At 51.7% G+C, this 13,611-nt stretch overlaps 1 protein-coding gene across 4 annotated transcripts in view; it reads right to left on the bottom strand.

Annotated features, from left to right (window-relative positions):
* Positions 1 to 13,611, bottom strand: part of nr1h4 (nuclear receptor subfamily 1, group H, member 4) — a 130,118-nt gene that overhangs the window by 81,862 nt on the left and 34,645 nt on the right. For 2 of the 4 annotated variants that reach the window (XR_011936507.1, XM_072484833.1), the window contains exon 2: positions 7,480 to 7,603. Coding sequence is in view for 2 of the 4 variants with exons in the window: in XM_072484833.1 (XP_072340934.1) it covers positions 7,480 to 7,573 (94 nt within the window). In the remaining 2 variants the exon portion in view is untranslated. Of the gene's footprint in view, positions 1 to 817; positions 1,195 to 1,505; positions 1,696 to 7,479; positions 7,604 to 13,611 lie in introns of those variants that run through there. The other 2 variants (XM_072484835.1, XM_072484834.1) reach the window with 2 other exon arrangements.

Below are 13,611 nucleotides of genomic sequence, written 5' to 3'. Positions count from 1 at the left end.
GCGCGGCCACAGACCATGAAATTCTCCGTTCGCATCTGCAGCTAAAGCCGGGAGCTTTACGTGGCGAGGCTGCTAGCCCCCCACCGGGCGGAGCATTGATGCGGGGGCGGTGCCAACTTTCTGCTAGTAAGACTAGACACATGCTCCGGACATAGCCTCACAATCGGAGAACCCAGCACCAAGTCTTTTTTAAAAATGCATTCATTAATGGGGCGTGGGCATCACTGGCAAGGCAAGGAATTTTTGCCTATTCCTAATTGCCCTTGAATGGAGTGGTTTGCTCGGCCATTTCAGAGGGTAGTTCAGAGTCAACCATATTGCTGTGGATCTGGAGTCACATGTAGGCCAGACCAGGCAAGGACGGCAGATTTACCTCCCTAAAGGACATTACTGAACCAGATAGGTCTTTACAGACAATCAATGATAGTTTCACGGTCAATACTAACTTTGTATTCCAGACTTTTATTATTTGAATTTAAATTCTATTAGCTGCCATGGTGGGATTAACCTGAGCCTCTAGATTACTAGTTCAGTGACATGACCATTACACCACCATCTCCTAATTAAGCCATTATGCCTCATTAACTCAGATTTGGAGAGGGTAAAATCAGTCCCTCTATAGATCTTTTCAAAGCTTCTGTACAATTGAGAGAAATTTTCTACTTGCTCTTCCAAGTGTTCGTGCAAAGGCCTCAACTACTGAAATGAGGCCGTAGGCTAAATTTCGAGCATCCTGGTTAGGGTGTCCTGCTGCCAATTGATCTGAAACAGACTGAAACCAATTTGCACCCCTTAGTTCTGATGAAAGACCACCGACCTGGAACATTGTGCTGAATTCTCCGTTCCCCCAGCCACGTGTGCCTCGGCAGCGCGTCGTTCGCTGATGGCGGGATCCTCTACTCCCGCTGCTTGTCCGTAGGATTTCCTACTGAAGCTACCCCATGATGCCGGGAGACCCGTGGGTGGGGGTGTGCTGCCGCCGGGAAGGGAGAACCCCAACGGCTGGAATATTCTGGCTATAAGCTCTACTCCCCTTACCACAGATGCTGCCTCTCCTAATGAGTGTTTTCCAACGTTTTATTCCGCCCCTTTACTGTTTGACAGAAAGATCTCATTTAAACTTCTAGCTCAGAACTGCTGTCCGCGTTTTGTCGAGGTCCATTAGCACCGCGTGCTGCTTGAAGTTAGAACTTCCTGAAAACAACAAGGATTCAAAAGGTTCTCAATAAAGAGTTTGAAATTCATTTTCCATGAAGACCAATCCTACATCTGGGACTTTATATCAAGGAAATGAATGAAACTTTACCATTGTCTACTCTGAAAGAACATATTATGCTTTAAATAATTTTAAAAACACTGTTGCCTCATAATCAGAAGCAATTTAAAGACTTTCTGCAAGTAATACAGTTCATAGTGTTGCAAGTGTTAATCATGGTAACAGTCGCTGCCCTCAGTCTAAGCTTGCATTACACTGTGCCAGGTACAGGCTGGTAATCACCTCTTACCTTTCACAGTTTTCATTCTAATCAGCTCCGGGGTAGGTATGAGCCTAAAGCCTCCTTCAGTACCCACAGCTTTGAACAAACACTTGGTGGTCAAGACTTCCTCATCAACAGCTGAGAAATAAATCCTTCAGAAAGTAAAGAGAGCAGCAAGGCTTACGTACGGGGAACAGTGAAGGACTGAAACCTTCCTCCAGTGAATTACAGTTAATGACTTCCTTGGATTAATTGTTTGGTTAGGTCAGAGACTAAAGGTTACTAAAGCTTACTCATTAACTCCCCTTATAGAAGCACTGATATCAGACAACTGAAAGCACCTGATTGCAGGAATGTCTCACGCATAGCAAAGTGTTCAGACGCTCCCTGAATGTTAATAAATCAGTGGCATTCAGGAGTTTGGAAAATGCCATTGCCGCCAATCGGGAGTTTTTGGGTATATGGGAAATATCGGGCGCGATTTAACTCCCCAAAAAACAGTCCCGTTTTGGGCGTGAATAGCGGGGACGTTTCTCGGTGCCTGCAGCGCCAATAACGACCCCACCATCAAGCAGGACTCTTTTTTGTTGGCCTTAGTGAGGAATGCCCTGCCGAGGCCGCATTTATCTCATTTCCTGCACGGACTCACTTAAATATGTAAATCTGGATCCCGGCCAGCAAGGCAAGACACAGATCGTGTCGTCTCATTAGAGCTCGCAAGACATTCTGAGCATCGCAAATCTCGCGAGATTTAACAGTCTCGTTGTGTCACCTAGTCAGGCGAAGGCCGTTCGATCGCACCCATCGTGTTCCATGGTAACATTACTATCTCAGTATTAGAGCACAGTACAAAGTCTTACAACACCAGGTTAAAGTCCAACAGGTTTGTTTCGATGTCACTAGCTTTCGGAGCGCTGCTCCTTCCTCAGGTGAATGAAGAGGTATGTTCCAGAAACATATATATAGACAGATTCAAAGATGCCAAACAATGCTAGGAATGCGAGCATTAGCAGGTGATTAAATCTTTACAGATCCAGAGATGGGGTAACCCCAGGTTAAAGAGGTGTGAATTGTCTCAAGCCAGGACAGTTGGTAGGATTTCACAGGCCAGATGGTGGGGGATGAATGTAATGCGACATGAATCCCAGGTCCCGGTTGAGGCCGCACTCATGTGTGCGGAACTTGGCTATAAGTTTCTGCTCGGCGATTCTGCGTTGTCGCGGGTCCTGAAGGCCGCCTTGGAGAACGCTTACCCAGAGATCAGAGGCTGAATGCCCTTGACTGCTGAAGTGTTCCCCGACTGGAAGGGAACATTCCTGCCTGGTGATTGTTGCGCGATGTCCGTTCATTCGTTGTCGCAGCGTCTGCATGGTCTCGCCAATGTACCAAGCTTCGGGACATCCTTTCCTGCAGCGTATGAGGTAGACAACGTTGGCCGAGTCGCACGAGTATGTACCGCGTACCTGGTGGGTGGTGTTCTCACGTGTAATAGTGGTATCCATGTCGATGATCTGGCACGTCTTGCAGAGATTACCATGACAGGGTTGTGTGGTGTCGTGGTCACTGTTCTGAAGACTGGGTAGTTTGCTGCAAACAATGGTTCGTTTGAGGTTGCGCGGTTGTTTGAAGGCAAGTAGAGGGGGTGTGGGGATGACCTTGGCAAGATGTTCATCGTCATCAATGACGTGTTGAAGGCTGTGAAGAAGATGACGTAGTTTCTCCGCTCCGGGGAAGTACTGGATGACGAAGGGTATTCTGTCGGTTGTGTCCCATGTTTGTCTTCTGAGGAGGTCGGTCCGGTTTTTCGGTGTGGCGCGTTGGAACTGTCGATCGATGAGTCGAATGCCATATCCCATTTGTACGAGGGCATCTTTCAACGTCTGTAGATGTCTGTTACGCTCCTCCTCGTCTGAGCAGATCCTGTGTATACGGAGCGCTTGTCCATAGGGGATGGCTTCTTTAATGTGTTTAGGGTGGAAGCTGGAGAAGTGGAGCATCATGAGGTTATCCGTGGGTTTGCGGTAAAGCGAAGTGCTGAGGTGACCGTCCTTGATGGAGACGAGTGTGTCCAAGAATGCAACTGATTTTGGAGAGTAGTCCATGGTGAGTCTGATGGTTGGATGGAACTTATTAATGTCATTGTGTAGTCGTTTCAGTGATTCTTCGCCGTGGGTCCAAAGGAAAAAAATGTCATAGATGTATCTGGTGTATAACATCGGTTGAAGGTCCTGTGCGGTGAGTAGGTCCTGTTCAAACTTGTGCATGAAGATGTTGGCGTATTGGGGTGCGAATGTGGTCCCCATGGCTGTTCTGTGCGTCTGAATGAAGAACTTGTTGTCGAAGGTGAAGACGTTGTGATCCAGAATGAAGTGGATGAGTTGCAGAATTGCGTCTGGAGATTGGCAGTTGTCGGTGTTGAGTACTGAGGCTGTTGCAGCAATGCCGTCGTCATGGGGGATGCTGGTGTAGAGTGCCGAGACGTCTATTGTGACGAGGAATGTTCCTGGTTCAACTGGTCCATGGGTGCTGAGTTTCTGTAGGAAGTCCGTCGTGTCGCGACAGAAGCTGGGTGTACCTTGTACGATGGGTTTCAAGATGCCCTCGATGTCGCCAGAGAGGTTCTCACACAGGGTCCCATTGCCTGAAACGATAGGGCGGCCTGGTGTGTTGGCCTTATGTATTTTTGGGAGGCAGTAGAGATCTCCAATGCGGGGAGTACGTGGGATGAGAGCACGTAGGGTGCTCTGAAGATCTGGATCCAAGGTCTTGATCTTGATCTGTAAAGATTTAATCACCTGCTAATGCTCGCATTCCTAGCATTGTTTGGCATCTTTGAATTTGTCTATATATGTGTTTCTGGAACAGACCTCTTCATTCACCTGAGGAAGGAGCAGCGCTGCGAAAGCTAGTGACATCGAAACAAACCTGTTGGACTTTAACCTGGTGTTGTAAGACTTCGTACTGTGCTCACCCCAGTCCAACGCCGGCATCCCCACATCAGTATTAGAGAGCAGAGAATGGGTAACATGGGGATTTGAACCCGACTCATGATCCAGTTGGTGATAATAACCAAATTATTTTGTTTCTTAAAGTGCATTTTGTCACCGATATTGTCAGAGATCTATTGAAAATGTAATTCTACATTACAGCAGTGATCATGCTTCGAGAGTGCTTCATTGACTGTAAAGCTTGTTGGAACGTCCTAGGGTCATGGAAGGTGCTATAGAAAAACAAGTGCCTTCTTACTTTAAACTTAATGGATGGATTGTCCATTTATACCTCCCACCTGATTAAAAGGAGTTGAGGAAGGATTGGATGGTAGTATGCGACATTCATGGCACACAAGTGCCAGGCAATGACAATTCCATGTTTTGGGTGAAATGGCTATCGCCGTAAATCTTTATTAACCAGCAGATTCCATCAGAGGTCACATGACTACAGCGAGCCACATTGTTAAAGTAATAGTGCAACATGACATTTTGCCGAACATCTAACCATCTCCCCTTGACATTCAACAGCATTACCATCACTGAATCCCCTCGTGTCAATGCCTGGGGTTACCATTGACCATGAACTGAACTAGACTAGCTGTGGCTATAAGAGCAGGTCAAAGACAGCATGGTAGCACAGTGGTTAGCATTGTGGCTTCACAGCGCCAGTGTCCGAGGTTCGATTCCCTGATGGGTCACTGCCTGTGCGGAGTCTGCACGTTCTCCCGTATCTGCATGGGTTTCATCCTGGTGCTCCGGTTTCCACCACAGTCCAAAGACTTGCAGGTTAGGTGGATTGCCCATGCTAAATTGCCCTTAGTATCCAAAAAGGTTAGGAGGGGTTATTGGGTTCAGGGGATAGGATGAAAGTGAGGGTTTAAGTGGGTCGGTGCAGACTCGATGGGCCAGATTGGCCTCCTTCTACACTGTATGTTCTATGTTTGTTCTAAAGGCTGGGAATCCTGCAGCAAGTATCTCACCTCCTGACTCACAAAGTCTGTCCACCACCTCCAGGCTACAAGTCAGGAACACGCTCCACTTGCCTGGTTGAGTGCAGCTCCAACACCACTCAAGAAGCTCGACTCCATCCACAAGAAAACAGCCTGTTTGATTGACACGCCATCCACCAACCTAAACATTCACTCCTTCCACCACCGACGCACAGTGGCAGCAGTGTGTACCATCAAGATGCACTGCCACAACTCAACGAGGATCTTGAAACAGCACCTTCCAAACCTGCAACCTCTAGCACCTAGGAGAAGAGCAGCATCTGCTCCACCACCTGCAAGTTTCCCTCGAAGCCACACACAATCCTCATTTTGACCCACATTTTTGGCCGAGCAGCAGGAAAGGCGATGTCGTTCCAAATCAGGATGATGAACCATTTTTCAGGTATTCTGCGGCAGCTGCCTAAAGCAGGCCTTAAGCCTCTTGAAAGTGCTGATCCTAACACCTCTGTTAGGACTCCTCTGGAAAACTGAACTGCTCTGAGAGAAGCCATCGCAGGGTTTTTTCAATCTAGATAAGCATTTGGAACAGGAAAGTGTGGATTTAGAAAATATTATTCAACCCCATTGATCCTGCACAGAGTTTAAGATTAGGAGAAAGAAGCAGCATTTATAAAGCACCTATCACATCTTTCAGAAATCCCAAGGCATTTCACAGCCAATAAGGTACTCCTAAAGAGTAGAATTTACAAAGAATTTGCATGCAGAAGGAGGCCATTCGGCCCATCGGGTCTGCAATGGCCCTTGGAAAGAGCACCCTATAAGCCCACACCTCCACCCTATCCCAGTAACCCCACTTAACCTTTTTTGGACACTAAGGGCAATTTATCATGACCAATCCACCTAACCTGCACATCTTTGGACTGTGGGAGGAAACCGGAGCACCCGGAGGAAACCCACGCAGACACAGGGAGAACGTGCAGACTCCGCACAGACAGTGACCCAAGCCGGTATCGAACCTGGGACCCTGGAGCTGTGAAGCAACTGTGCTACCGTGCTGCCCTGTTTTAATACTCACTGTTTTAATATTGGAAACTAATCTGTGGTCAGATCGTTTGATTTAACCAATTCAATCAAAACACGTAGGGCGCGATTCTGCCATGCCGCGCCGTACTGGAGAATCGATGTTTACACCATTTTCCCGCGCGACGCCTGTCTGACGCCGTCCTGCCATTCTCCCAACCGGCAGGAACGGCTTCATCATGGTCTGCGCCGCGCACGTCGGAGAATCCGCTGAGAGGGCAATCGAGGCGCTTCACACAGGCCCCCGCTATTCTCTGGCCCGGATGGACCGAGCAGCCGCTACGACCCGACAGGTTCCCGCCAGCGCCGCCCACCCCTGGTCGCTGCCGGCGGGAACTCTGCGGGAACGCTGGTGGGGGCAGCCTGTGGGGTGAGGGAGGGGGGCTCCTTCACCGGGGGAGGCCTCCGATGGGGCCTGGCCCGCGATCGGGGCCCACCGATCGGCGAGCCGGCCTCTCCCCCCCCGGGCCTACCTCCTTCCGCGGACGGCTCCAGAACACCGGCACCATGTTGGTGAGGGGCCGTCGCGCGTAAGAAGATCCCCACGCATGCGCAGGATGGCGCGCCCCAACTGCGCATGCGCAGGATGGCGCGCCCCAACTGCGCATGCGCGGGTTGGCGCGGCGCCCATTTGACACCGCGTAAGAACGCTGGAGTGGCGTGAACCGCTCCAGCGCCGTGCTGGCCCCCTGTGGGAGCCAGAATAGGTCGTGCCCGGGCCCTGTTTGCCGTCATGAAACGCGACGGCGTTCACGACGGCGTGAACACTTAGTCTCCATTTTGGAGAATCGCGCCCGTAGTCTGCAGGTTCTCGCGTTGCTCTTTGTGGATCTTTCTGTGCACATATCAGCCACCACATTTCCCTACATTACAACGGTGAGTGCGTGATAAACTTGCTTTGTTAGTAGTTGAACACTTTGAGATCTGCTGCAAATGGAAAGTCAGGTTACTTCTCCCTTTGTTTCCTCGGTGTGGCCTTACCAAAGAATGAGGAGTCATTGAGACAAAATCCTTCCGACAGTGAAAACTGATTGTGACCCAACATATTCACCTCAGAACCCATCCACTGTTTCATCCAAATTCCTGCCGTGATTGGGGGGAAATTCTGCAAGACAGAAATTGCAAAACCATTAGTTACATCTAATCTATTTCATTTTGAATTTAAGCTGAAGAAATAGAAAAACATAATCCCTGCAGATGAGAAAAAGTAGTGGGATTTAACCTGTTAATTTTACACAAGTTAGCTTAGAAGCAAAAAGAAAATTTTAGAAAGCTTGCTGAATGAAAGGAGTGACAAATGTCCAACAATCACAACAGGAGGAAAGGTTCATATGTAAATTGAGTCATATACAGGAACCCATTCTCGGTAAATAAAAGTACTATGTCCAGCCTTGCACCTTGTGGTAGTATGCATTAGGAGTCATGTGGGACTGTGAAGCCATGATGTCATTGGCTGACAGATCCCGGGTCCTGGTTGGACGTTGACCTCTAGCTCCGTCCTGAAGGCGGAGTATAAGTACCTGGAGTCCTCCCCCGCAGGCCAGTCTACTACTGAACTGCGGGGGAAACAGTCACGCTTAATAAAGCCTCATCGACTTCACTCTATTCGTCTCTCGGAGTCTTTGTGCGCTACAATTTATTAAGCGTGACTAAAGGACTATGGAGCTCAGGATCATCCAGGAATGCCTGAGGATCAGCCCCCACGCAGTGAACGCGGCAGCAGCTTTCAAGCACTGGCAGACTTGTTTTGAGGCCTACCTCAGAACGGCCACCGGCCGGGTCACAGAAGACCAAAAACTACAGGTCCTGCACTCGAGGTTAAGCACGGAGATTTTCTCTTTCATCGAAGACGCAGAGGATTTCCAGACTGCGTTCGCAGCACTAAAAAGTCTCTATGTCAGCCCAGTAAACCAGATCTACGCTCGCTATCAACTCGCAACGAGACGGCAAAGTCCCGGAGAATCGATAGATGAATTCTACGCCGCGCTACTAATTTTGGGATGAGCCTGCAGCTGCCCATCGGTGAACGCAAATGAACACACGGACATGTTAACGCGCGATGCTTTTGTGGCAGGTATGAACTCCTCCCAAATCCGCCAAAGACTTCTAGAAAAACAGTCGCTAGGACTCTCAGAGGCACGGGCCCTAGGAGCCTCCCTAGACGTGGCCGCGCAAAATACCCGCGCCTACGGCCCCGACCGCGCGGCAGCCCATTGGGCTCCGTACGTACCCATCGCGACAAACCCCCCCCCCGGACACACCACAGGCTTGCGCGGTCCAAACGCCAAGTCGCACCGGGGGCGCCCGCTGCTATTTCTGCGGCCAGGCGAAACACCCCCGGCAGCGCTGCCCGGCCCGCGCAGCGATCTGCAAGAGCTGCGGGAAAAAGGGCCATTTCGCGGTTGTGTGCCGGTCCCGCGAGGTCGCCGCTGTCCCGGGAGAACAGGGAACCCTGCACGCCGCTTACGTTCCCCAACCACCCCCAGCGCCCCATGTACGACCCGCAGGCGCAGCCACTCTGGGTCCAGACCACCGCGGTCCCGGGAGAACAGGGAGCCCTGCACGGCGCTTACGCTCCTCAACAACCCCCCCCGCGCCCCATGTATGACCCGCCGGCGCTACCACTTTGGGTCCCGACCACCGCTCTCCCCGGAGAAGAGGGAGTTCTGCGCGTCTCTAACGCCCCCCAACCCCCCCCCCCCGCGCCCCACGTATGACCCGCCGGCGCTACCAATTTGGGTCCCGACCACCGCTGTCCCCAGAGATGAGGGAGCCCCGCGCGTTCCTAACGCTCCCCAACCCCCCCAGCGCCCCATGTGCGACCCGCAGACGCCGCCATTTTGGGTCCCGGCCACCACGAGGGGAGAAAGGGCGCCGCCATCTTGGACCACCCCAGACCTGTACGACGCATGGGGCGGCCATTTTGTCCACCCCCACCGCCATCTTGTGACCACCCAGCCATGTGCAATGCTTGGGGGCAGCCATTTTGTTCACCCCCGACGCCATCTTGGACGGCAACAACGGACCCCAGTGTCGACGGCTCCACGGGGTTCGAAGAAGACACTCAACTACTACAACCACGTCTCGCTTCAATAACGCTGGACCAAGCTCGGCCCCGGACACGCCAGACGACGACGACAACGGTGCTGATAAACGGGCACGAGACACCATGCCTAGTCGACTCCGGGAGCACGGAGAGCTTTATCCACCCCGACACGGTAAGACGCTGTTCTTTGACCACCCATCCCAGCGCACAAAAGATTTCCCTAGCTGCAGGATCCCACTCCGTACAGATCAAAGGCTTCTGCATAGTTACCCTAACGGTGCAGGGGAGGGAGTTCAAAAACTACAGGCTCTACGTCCTTCCCCAACTCTGCGCCCCCGCATTACTGGGATTAGACTTCCAGTGCAATCTACAGAGCCTTACCTTCAAATTCGGCGGCCCAATACCCCCACTCACTATCTGCGGCCTCGCAACCCTCAAGGTGCAACCCCCGTCCTTGTTTGCAAACCTCACCCCGGATTGCAAACCCGTCGCCACTAGGAGCAGACAGTACAGCGCCCAGGACCTGACCTTCATTCGGTCCGAAGCCCAGCGGCTACTAAAGGAAGGCATAATCCAGGCCAGCAATAGTCCCTGGAGAGCGCAGGTGGTAGTAGTAAAGACAGGGGAGAAGCAAAGGATGGTCATAGACTATAGCCAGACCATCAACAGGTACACACAACTAGACGCGTACCCTCTCTCCCGCATATCCGACATGGTCAATCGGATTGCCCAATATAAAGTCTTTTCCACCGTGGACCTCAAGTCCGCCTACCACCAGCTCTCCATCCGCCTAAGTGACCGCAAGTACACAGCCTTCGAGGCAGACGGGCGATTATACCATTTCCTAAGGGTCCCATTTGGCGTCACAAACGGGGTCTCGGTCTTCCAACGAGAGATGGACCGAATGGTTGATCAACACGGGTTGCGGGCCACGTTCCCGTATCTCGACAATGTAACCATCTGCGGCCACGATCAGCAGGACCACGACGCCAACCTCCAAAAATTCCTCCAGACCGCTAAAGCCTTGAACCTCACGTACAACGAGGACAAGTGCGTTTTTAGCACCAACCGGCTAGCCATCCTGGGCTACGTAGTGCGCAATGGGATAATAGGCCCCGACCCCGAACGTATGCGCGCCCTCATGGAATTTCCCCTCCCGCACTGCTCAAAAGCCCTGAAACGCTGCCTGGGGTTTTTTTCATACTACGCCCAGTGGGTCCCCCAGTACGCAGACAAGGCCCGCCCCCTAATACAGACCACGACCTTCCCTCTGTCGACAGAGACTTGCCAGGCCTTCAGCCGCATCAAAGCGGATATCGCAAAGGCCACGATGCGCGCCATCGACGAGTCCCTCCCCTTCCAGGTCGAGAGCGACGCCTCCGACGTAGCTCTAGCGGCCACCCTTAACCAAGCGGGCAGACCCGTAGCCTTTTTCTCCCGAACCCTCCACGCTTCAGAAATCCGCCACTCCTCAGTGGAAAAGGATGCCCAAGCCATAGTGGAAGCTGTGCGACATTGGAGGCATTACCTGGCCGGCAGGAGATTCACTCTCCTCATGGACCAACGGCCGGTAGCCTTCATGTTCGATAATGCACAGCGGGGCAAAATCAAAAACGACAAGATCTTAAGGTGGAGTATCGAGCTCTCCACCTTCAACTACGAGATCTTGTATCGTCCCGGAAAGCTGAACGAGCCGTCCGATGCCCTATCCCGCAGCACATGTGCCAACGCACAAATTAACCGCCTCCAAACCCTCCACGAGGACCTCTGCCACCCGGGGGTCACTCGGTTTTACCACTTTATCAAGTCCCGCAACCTCCCATACTCCTTAGAGGAGGTCCGTACAGTCACAAGGAACTGCCACATCTGCGCAGAGTGCAAACCGCATTTTTTCAGGCCGGATGGTGCGCACCTGATTAAGGCTTCCTGTCCCTTTGAACGCCTTAGTCTGGATTTCAAAGGACCCCTCCCCTCCACCGACCGCAACATATACTTCCTTAATGTGGTGGACGAGTACTCCCGCTTCCCATTCGCCATCCCCTGTTCTGACATGACCGCGGCCACAGTCATTAAAGCCCTGAACACCATATTCACACTGTTCGGTTGCCCCGCATACGTCCACAGCGACAGGGGGTCCTCCTTCATGAGTGACGAGCTGCGCCAGTTCCTGCTCAGCAACGGGATAGCCTCGAGCAGGACGACCAGCTACAACCCCCGGGGGAACGGGCAAGTAGAGAGGGAGAACGGCACGGTCTGGAAGACCGTCCTACTGGCCCTACGGTCCAGGGACCTCCCAGTTTCACGGTGGCAGGAGGTCCTTCCGGACGCCCTCCACTCCATCCGGTCACTACTGTGTACTAGCACTAACCAAACGCCTCATGAGCGCCTCCTTGTCTTCCCCAGGAAGTCCTCCTCTGGAACGTCGCTGCCGACCTGGCTGGCGGCCCCAGGACCCATCTTGCTCCGAAAGCACGTGCGGGCGCACAAGTCGGACCCGTTGGTCGAAAGGGTTCACCTCCTTCACGCGAACCCGCAGTACTCTTACGTGGAGTACCCCGACGGCCGACAGGACAAGGTCTCTCTGCAAGATCTGGCGCCCGCCGGCAACACACACACCCCCCCGACACCAATCACCCAACCCCCCCCCTTCCTGCCACCGCCGCACCCCGCGACCGCCCCCTTCCCAGGAGGATCAGTCCTCCTCCCAGGCCCGACCAGGAATGAAGCCCAAGCTGAAACCGTAAGGGTCCCGGAGACGACAACACCGGAACAAGCACCACCACCACCGGGGCCGAGGCAATCGACACGGACGACCAGACCGCCTGACCGACTCGTGGCGTCGATCTAACAGTACAATGTGGACTTTTAACGAGAACATTTTGTCTTTTCCTGACGATTACTGTAAATAGTTTGAAACAAAAAAAAACCTTGTACATACTGTTATAACATGTGAAAGTTTTCCTCCCAGGACCAGCCTTGTAAACCCTTACCACCATGCGAAGCATCACCCCGCCGGGTTCATTTTTAACAAGGGGTGAATGTGGTAGTATGCATTAGGGGTCATGTGGGACTGTGAAGCCATGATGTCATTGGCTGACAGATCCCGGGTCCTGGTTGGACGTTGACCTCTAGCTCCGCCCTGAAGGCGGAGTATAAGTACCTGGAGTCCTCCCCCGCAGGCAGTCTACAACTGAACTGCGGGGGAAACAGTCACGCTTAATAAAGCCTCACCGACTTCACTCTATTCGTCTCTCGGAGTCTTTGTGCGCTACACACCTATTTTGAATTACTCTGGAGCTTCGGGAGCCAATACCTCCTCAGTGCTTTATCCATTGACAATGTCTCAGCCAATCAGAATTGACTTTCTAACCAATCAGCACCCTTTTCTAATGTGATATAAATTGTTGTGATAAGTTAAATTTGGCATTCTTGTGTTTGTCTTGATGAAGGCAAGACCAAAGGTTTCAGCAACATATCAGCAATATTCAAGTCCTGCGTCACCTAACGACTACTTAGAAAATTTGTGATTGATATAGGTTGGGTATCTGGTGATAGAATTTATCAAAGTAATAATAATCTTTAATATTATTGTCACAAGTAGGCTTACATTAACAGCACAATGAAGTTACGGTGAAAACCCCCTAGTCGCCACACTCTGGCACCTGTTCGGGTACACAGAGGGAGAATTCAGAATATCCAATTCACCTAACAAGCATGCCTTTTGGGGCTTGTGGGAGGAAACCGGAGCACCCGGAGATGCAGACACGGGGAGAACGTGCAGACACCGCACAGACACTGACCCGAGCCGGGAATCGAACCTGGGACCCTGTTACTGTGAAGCAACAATATTAACCATTGTGAGGAATTTCACAAGGATTTTATTCCTAAAATGGCCTCAAGTCTTTTCCTTTGATTTTTCTCAGCGCTGCCCAGTTGTTTGCTTAACGGGAGGGAATATGTTGATGAAGTTTACGGGTTGTATCATCGCTGAATGGAACAGATTGAATGGGATGATGAATCCGATTTTATTGATGACAGGTTGATGATATAACTATCAAATTACACGG

This window comes from Scyliorhinus torazame, chromosome 19, assembly GCF_047496885.1.
Source record: "Scyliorhinus torazame isolate Kashiwa2021f chromosome 19, sScyTor2.1, whole genome shotgun sequence".
Taxonomy (NCBI): Eukaryota; Metazoa; Chordata; class Chondrichthyes; order Carcharhiniformes; family Scyliorhinidae; genus Scyliorhinus; species Scyliorhinus torazame.
Note: the sequence above shows the minus strand (reverse complement) of the source record. Positions and strands in the feature narration are given on the sequence as shown.